Below are 8,514 nucleotides of genomic sequence, written 5' to 3'. Positions count from 1 at the left end.
TCATGTGCTTCTTCAAATAATGCTAAATGTAGAAATATTTTATGCTGGATAACCACATGACATTATACTACAAGCCACAGTTAATCAGGCACAAAATATTCTACTACTGAACTATCCGCTTGCATCAATTCTGCACTAACTTGTAGGAAATCTGAGCAGGGGATATTTCTCTGGTATCCGGGGGTCGATATTCCAAGTTTCTTCATTCTTCCAACTATTTGTGAAATTTAAGGCAAGTCTTTGCCACTGAAAACTGGGGATGATTTCTCTTTTGGCCCCACCACCTTCGTGCCTGCATGCCAAGTAATCCAGCTGAAAATTTGATTTCCTTCAAATAATGGTTGGCTGCCTTGTGTTTTCATGGAACAAGTACTCAGGAGCATGAAGGGTAGGAAGGCGAGCCACTTAGGCTGATCCCCTTGAAGCCTGCATCTACGGAGAATTAACCATGGCCCGTGGACAGGTCTATGTCGTCATGTCTCAGCATGGCGCGAGGGAGAAGCGGCCTGGACCTCCAGCGTCACGCCCTCGAAAGAGGACAGGCCCATTTCCAGTCACAGCCTCACTCCCCCGAATTCCCCGGGGAAGGAGGGCAGCCCGTGTCGCTGATGGCATCGCCTGACATCACTGGTTCCGGATGATAGGCGAGCGTGGGGCCGCCTGGCCCACCTCATCCGTGGCCTGACTGCATTAACCTCTCGGTTCCCAGCTCCTGCCACGCGAGGTGCCCTAATATGGTCAGGCTCCGCAGAAGCCAAGGAGCGCTCGCCTTTCTCCTGCTCTTGGGGAGGAGGCAGGAACCAGCCTTCGGAGGCTCACCCAGGCTGAAGGAAAGCAACTGGGGATTTGGGTTCGCTTGCTGGGTGGATGGAAAGTGAGCTGCCGCAGACGCTCTGCCTTGGGTTATCAATCATTGAATAAACCTCAGCAAATCCAATCTCCCCGAGGGGCCTTCTGCCCTCCTCTCCCCATCTGCAACCCTGGGTCGTCTGACGCCCCCAGCTCGTGTCCCCATTTAGGAATGGGAAGCGCCCGGGGGTCGGGGTGGGAGGGCCGCCTGGACCCTGGCTGGAGGCTGGGGCTGCGCCTCTGGTCCTACAGCCTGGGGGGAGATGCTGCTGCAAGGCGTGTCTGGGGCTGGGCTCATGTGATGAAGCGAGGGAAAAACAAGGGGGAGGAGGAGGAGGAGGCAAAGAGGTGGCTTTTTTTTTTTTTTTTTTTTTTTTTTTTTTTAAGGAGTTTGCCGCGAGCGCGTCTCGTTCATTCGCAGTCCGGGCGCGTTCGGAGCTGGACCGCGGGAGCGGGAGGCGTTCTCGGGACCCCGCGGGCGCACGGCTTCTCGCTCTTCTCCACGTTCCTGCCGTTTGGGGGAAGGTGTAGCCGGGCAGCGGGGCGCGGGAGAACCGCAGAAGAGCCATGGGTGCCGGGAGCTCCACGGAGCAGCGGAGCCCGGAGCAGCCGGAGGCGGGCAGCGCGACGCCGGCCGAGCCCGAGCCCAGCGGCGGCGGCCTTGCGGCGGAGGCGGCGCCCAGCGCGCCGGGGGACCCGGCCATCGCCGCCGCCGACCCCGCCACCAAGGTACGGGCGCGCCGGGCCACCTGCCCCGGGGACGGGGGTGGGGGAGGGTGGTCTCCCTGGTCTCCGCCTGCGAGAACTTCCCGGCCCGTCCAGCCCATCTGCAAACTCGGGAGCACGCACCCCTCTTTCTGGCTTTCCAGGGTCTCACGCGTCGGGGCGGGACCAGAGCAGCAGCGAGCGCGGCGGGCTTGCATCTTTGTCGTGGGTCTCCGGGGGAGGCGACTGCGCCATCCGCAGTAATAAAATCCGCCCCCCGCCCCCTGCTAACCGAGCCTTTCTCCTCACTCTTCCGGTGGGAGCGACCCAGCCCTGAGATGCCCGAGATGTCGGAGCTGCTCGGGGGAGTCGTGGGGTGGGGTGGGGTGGGGTGGGGTGGGGTGGGCAGTGACCCATCCGCCGAGGGTCCTGAGCCCCCCGCCCCTCTTTCTTCCTCCCGGATTCGGAAAGTCCGCTTTGGGGCCAGGACCCGTGTCGCAGCGTGGCGAGGCCGCCACCCGTGAGTTCCCCGCCGCGTCTGGGCTTTGGCACCCGCTGTGCCTGGAGAGAGCGGGTTTGGTACCCAGCCCTGCTGCGGCAGCGGCTCCAGCCGACACCGCCTTCCGATGCAGAGGAAGCCTGGGGTGTAGCTCGCTCCGAGCCAAAGAAAACCTGGGTAGACGCTGCTCTTCGAAAAGGAATGACAGGTTCCGTCAACAAGGCAGGGTCCTCCTTTTCGCTGCGTGCATTGCCTGTGGACTCAAGGGGTAAACCTACCCGGGGAGTAGTTAGAAGTTCTCCAAGGATGCGGTCAGAGGTTTCAGCGAGGATTGCTTGCGCTCCTGTGTCTATGGAGACAAGTGCTGAGCCTCCTAGAAATTTTGTATTTTATAGTCTTGAGTCTTTCAAGGCTGAAATAATTTACTCTTGGCCACTTAAAAGCTGCCAAGACTGGGACTTGTTTGGATCGTTGCATTCTAGATCTGTTTTTCCAGCACGTGTTTTCATTAGCAAGGCATCACCTAATCTGTTTTGCCGTATCCTTGTAGGAAGATGGAGGATAACTTATCATACTTACTATTTTTTTTCCAAAAACCCTGTGTTTTACTTGGGTTGGGAAGGTGGTGGGTAACTTAATACATATTTTTTAAAGCCCCGTGTTTTATGTGGGTTTACAACCTGTGTTTTATCTGAGGATAAAGAATGTGAGGAACTTCAGATGTTTACAGTGTGAAAAACATCCCCTCCCCCACCAGAATCTGGGTAAATTTCACAGAACTGTGACCTCATTGCCCTGACCTCTTTAGCTGCCCTATTCTAGTTTGGGCTGAGAGACTGCTTTTAATTAGATTCCTTCTAGTCTTTAACTAATAACTACTTGTAAAACCCATGGTCCCTAGAGTTGTAGATGCTACCGAGTACAGACTGCTAGAAAGCTAATTTTCTAAGACAGGGGCTAAGCTTTGGGCATAAGTCAGGTGCAGTCTTACTGAGGTCTAAGTGACATTTTAATACTTAACCGCACATTACCTTCTGATGCCAACTACTGCCCAAGGGGCCACATACCCCGTATTTAGAATCCAGTAGTGAAAGTAGTTTTAAGGTGTAATTGACAAAAGCTTGCGATTGGGGACAGTTCTTCTCTTGGTTTTTACTACTTCAGATCTTAACAATTCATGCTGGAATAGAATGCTCAATTCCTTCCTGGTAAACTTGAATTTGTCCCTTTAAAAATACTCCTTCCATTCTCTTTTTGTCCTTCTTCCATAACCTTCTCCTCCTCCTTTTCTAGGCGCCACCATCTTGAAGCAGCCAAGCATCCTCCTTTATAAAAAAATTGACTTAAATAACATCTAGAATATCATTGAGCTTTTTGGCATACTGCCCAGTTATCAATTTGGAGACAAATCAATACACTTATATGTATCCTTGGAAAATGGTGTCGTTTTTCATTTCAGCTAGCAAAATTACACAGGTTTTCAAAAGTCCTTTTAAAAAGAAATCCCTAATTAAGAATGACTCAGCACGTAGCTCTTACCTCTCCTGTTCACCCTGTGGAACTCCCAATTGCTGACCTCTGAGTAATCCCATCTGCCTCTTGCAGGCTCCTGTAGCACCGCAGGTCCTTCCCAGCAGTTAGCGACACGTTCGTGAGGTTAGTGACTTGACTGTTGTCGTCCTCGTTCTGGAAGCTCCACGAGGGCAGGGGACGTGCCTGTGTTTGTGCACGTCTTCCACCACAGGTGGCATGCTGCCTGGTTTTGATTGCACGCTGTCAAGTTGGGGATTATTTTGGGCCATCGACTTTGTCTACAGCTTAACCGTGTCATTGTCATGGTCTGCCTCCGGTATCAGAAAGTGACTACACCAGATAGGTCCGGTTATTAATAGACCAAGTGACTATTTCGGCAGTAAACTGTAGGGGCTCTCCAGAAATACAGTGGCTTGTTCGCCTTGCAATTTTAAATTGTCTTCATGTCGAATAGACAGAACAGTATAAATTGCGGGTGTCTCAAATGAGACCACTTTATACATTAAATTAGTTAAGATTTGCATCTTGAGCTTTCTTGAGTGGGCATGTGGACATTTGGGGGGTTATACTGATACACGCCCCCCCCAATGCTGATCACTAATTAATTCAAAGCTATCGACATTTTTTCTATCTAAATGATGTTTGTATCAGATGCCTGCTGCTTATTTAATAATCCAGTTTACTTTCTCTCTCTCTACCTGTCCTTTACTGAGTTAAGTACTCAGACTTAAGATGACCTTACACTAATTGAGTATCACTTCTATCAGATCATGTGGAATGTAAGAAAAAAAGAAATTGATTATTGAAGCCTAACATTTTAGGGGCACTGAGGCACAAGTCCTGGCTTTATCCGGTATAGTTCAATAAAATGGAAGGAACCTTTCCTTTCTTTCTTTTTTTTTTTTTTAAGGTCTTATTCATTTATTTGACAGACAGAGATCACAGGTAGGTAGAGAGGCAGGCAGAAAGAGAGAGAGCCCAATGCGGGGCTCAATCCTAGGACCCTGAGATCCTGACCTGAGCCAGAGGCAGAGGCTTTAACCCACTGAGCCACCCAGGCGCCCCGGAAGGAACCTTTTCTTCCAGTCAGTCGTTTACAATCTTACACATGTAAATTTTGGGGGACAACGGTATCGATTATTTGCTACGTTGAATTTCGAGACTTGGAGACTTTGGCCTCTGCAGGGACAGGAATTACTAGACCACGAAAATGAAAGCAGTAAAGAAGGCCTCTCACTTATCCCCATCATGCGGTTTTAAAAGTCTGTCTTTGAAAGAGTATTTGGTGTCAGTAGAGGGTGGAGTGACCAATGACAATCTCACGAGAGTCTGGCAAACTGGATTTCTTTCTTCTTTTTTTTAAGATTTTATTTATTTGACAGAGACGTAGCGAGAGGGGGAACATAGACAGAGGGAGTGGGAGAGGGAGAAGCAGGTTTCCTGCTGAACAGGGAGCCGGTTGTGGGGCTTGATCCCAGGACCCTGAGATTATGATCTGGGCTGAAGGCAGACGCTTAATAATGACAAGAGGCACCCAGGTGCCCCCAAACCTTGATTTCTTAAGCCAGGTTCCACATTCAGTCTGGACAGTCATAATTTTCTGAATTACCTACCCTTTTTGTATTTTTTGCTCCATCAATGACTGAAAACGGAGCAGTGATGGGTTGTAACCTTCAGGCCAATGTCCTTGGCAGGTGGGGAGATGGGGACTTTTTCTGTCCTTCTGTTAACGGTTCTAACGGTTCCATTTCGTCACAAGAGCTGGGAATCACCAAGGAACATAAACATGTACTCGAATGGAAGAATCCATCATCCGATGGGTGGACTTAGGTGGACTTAAGGATATCTTTGCCCTTCGTGCACTAAAACAGACAGTTGAGTTGATCAGCTGCATAAGTCTTCCCAGCCTGAGGGGGGATGCTTTCTCCCGCTTTTGTTTACAAACTGGGAATGGAGGACGTAGGTGGCCTTACTGTGATCATGGATCAGTTTTACAATAAAAGGGCCAGGATTTAGGGTTTGGAGAGAATTACACGTTTGTTAACAGTGGTGTGTTGGATGTGTGGCTGCCTGTTTTCCTATGGATTCCCTCCCGATTACAAGAGGGGCTACTTCCTGAGTAGAACAGATTCCAGACATTGGAGACGTCGGGGTGAGGATGGTCATTTATTTAGCCTGTGGGGATTGCATAGGTTAGTGAATGTGTGTGAGATCACTGGAGATTTCCCCCTGGAAATACTGTTAGGATGAACCCGCCTCTCACATGCATCCTTTTGGATACACTTCAGGTTGGCTAATCTCTGCCTTGATCACTTGAAAGCAATTAGAATAAGGATCGTTCTAATTTGGTATTTTATAGGATAATCGATAAAACAGAGATAACATGTTTTGCTTTAAAAAGGCATTAAGGACGCCCGGGTGGCTCAGGGGTTTAAAACCTGTGCCTTCAGCTCAGGTCTTGAGGTCCTGGGGCTCGAGGTCCTGGGATCGAGCCCCGCATCAGGCTCTCTGCTCAGCGGGGAGCCTGCTTCCACCTCTCTCTCTCTGCCTGCCTCTCTGCCTACTTGTGATCTCTCTCCGTCAAATAAAAAAAAAAAAAAAAAAAACTAAAAAAAGGGCATTATGAAATTATTTCTTTGTCTCCATCAGCTTTAACGCATTAAGGATTATAGAATACCACCGAAAGGGAAATCAAGCTAAATGGTGCTCTCCTGCTTGGCCTCTGTACTTCTCTCTGCTGTAGTCTACTCATGAACTGAGAAATTAGAATTCATAGCACTGAGAAAAAGATAATCAGTACTTTTATCTCATGAAAAAAAAAAAAGCCAAACTAAAGATCATTGAACCCAATTCTTTGCCCTCTTATAACCTGAAAAAATTAAAACTTACGATGTTTCATTTTAAAATAATGGAAAAATACAAAAAAGCTGTGTTTGGGAGAAGCACTGTCTATTATAAATGTGAACTTTTAAATCTTCAAGGGACGCCTGGGTGTGTCAGTCAGTTGAGCATCTGCCTTCGGCTCAGGTCATGATCCCAGAGTGCTGGGAGCCTGCTTGTCTCCCTCAGCTTGTGCTCTCTCTCTCTCTCAAATAAAATCTTTAAAAAATACATAAACTTTCAAAATCTGTCATTAAAATTGACTTGTCTGCTTAGATTTTGGAGGGTTTTCTTGCAAATTAGCACCTTAGAGATTCTAAGTGTTGGGTTTTGTATGATCAACCTCTTGTTTCCTACTTGTTAGTACATCTAATAAAAGGATTTAGGGGAAGAGGTTAAGAATCTAATAATTTCAGTGATACATCCCTCTGTTATTTCTTAACCTTAATAATTAAGTTATTGAAAACTGACTATAATCTGACTTTCTTGAATCATCATCTTCATAAGATCAGAAGTTCTTGTTTATTGTTGAAATTTTTGCTTAAAAGCATTGCATAACAGGATTTATTTAATGTTTATTTTTATTTCTTTTTAAGATTTTTTTAAATTAAGTAATCTCTATATCCAGTGTGGGGCTCAAACTCAAAAGCCTACAAAAGAGTCACATGCATTCTGGACTGAGTCAGCTGGGTGCCCTTAATATTTTATTTTTCTAAAAATGTTAATGTTGAGGACTTTGATGTGTAGAGTATAAAAAATAAGTCTTCTATTACCTCTCCATCCCCAGACATTCACTGTGGATAGTTTGAAGCCAATGTTGATGGTCTCTTGCATGTTCTTCCCAAACTTGATGCATGTACCCGTGTATAAACAAAAGCCCCAATTTTTAAAAAAGTAATCTGCACCATGTGGTGTGAATGAGTGGCGTGCTCCACGGAGCCAGCCCAGTGCCACGCCCCATGTTTTTTCCTTTAACAAAATCATTATCATGCATGTTCTGCTATTTAGGTTTGGAATATCTTTTCATATCAGGACATAAAGACTTACCACTGTTTTTATTAATGACTACATATGTTTTTCCTTTATGGGTTGAAGTACAATAAACGTTTAACCAATCCCCCTGTGTTTACATGACATTTTCCTGGTCTTGCGCGGTATTGAAGTAGCACAGGGACTGTCCGAGCTCAGGTATCTTTGTATGTGTGCAGATCTCAGGGGGAAGATTTCTGCAAGTGGAATTGCTTGCTCAAAGCATTTATATGCGTTTAAAGATAAAAAAAAAAAATTGGGGGGCACAAGGGTGGCTCAGTGGGTTAAAGCCTCTGCCTTCCACTCAGGTCATGATCTCAGGGTCCTGGGATGGAGCCCTGCATCAGGCTCTCTGCTCAGCGGGGAGCCTGCTTCCTCCTCTCTCTAACTGCCTCTCTGCCTACTTGTGATCTCTGTCAAGTAAATTTAAAATAATTAATTAATTAAAATTTTCTTGAAGATTTGATTGATTTGAGAGAGCATTAGCAGCGGGGTTGGGGGGAGGGAGGCTGAGAGGTAGAGGAAGAGAGAACCGGCCCCGCCCCTTGCCCACTCCCCACTGAGAGGGAGCCTGATGAAGCGGGGCTCCATCCTAGGACCCCGAGACCATGACCTGAGCCGAAGGCAGACACATAACTGTCTGCGCCCCTTACATACCCCTGCATTTACAATTTTGATAGCCCTTGATAAATTTACTCGGTCATGGTTGCAGGGTCCCGGGATCGAGCCCCACATCGGGCTCTCTGCTCGGCGAGGAGCCTGCTTCCTCTCCTCTGTCTGCCTGCCTCTCTGTCTACTCGCGATCTCTGTCAAATAAATAAATAAAATCTTTTTTTAAAAAATGATTCATAATAGGGAAAACAAGTTGAAGAGTAAAAGGGTGGCTCAGGTACCGCTTGTATTTACTCATTGCTTCCCAGATTCATAAACAGACTTAATTTTATTTGTTTGGACAATGACCTACTTCTTTAGCAATGAGTTTTCAAGTTTCTCCTCTGGGAACAATCTAAAATCATCCA

The 8,514-nt window shown here is 47.3% G+C and overlaps 1 protein-coding gene across 1 annotated transcript in view; it reads left to right on the top strand.

The window, feature by feature from the left end:
- Nucleotides 1-1,243: 1,243 nt before the first annotated feature.
- AKAP12 (A-kinase anchoring protein 12) overlaps nt 1,244-8,514 on the top strand; it is a 100,435-nt gene continuing 93,164 nt past the window's right edge. Inside the window, exon 1 of the mRNA XM_004753565.3 lies at nt 1,244-1,578. Coding sequence (XP_004753622.2) covers nt 1,417-1,578 — 162 coding nt within the window. The 5' untranslated portion in view covers nt 1,244-1,416. The remainder of the gene's footprint in view (nt 1,579-8,514) is intronic.

Source organism: Mustela putorius, unplaced genomic scaffold (genome assembly GCF_011764305.1).
Source record: "Mustela putorius furo isolate JIRA1106 unplaced genomic scaffold, ASM1176430v1.1 tig00000450_pilon_pilon_pilon, whole genome shotgun sequence".
In the NCBI taxonomy this organism is placed as follows: Eukaryota; Metazoa; Chordata; class Mammalia; order Carnivora; family Mustelidae; genus Mustela; species Mustela putorius.
This window is presented reverse-complemented; position numbering and strand designations above follow the sequence as displayed.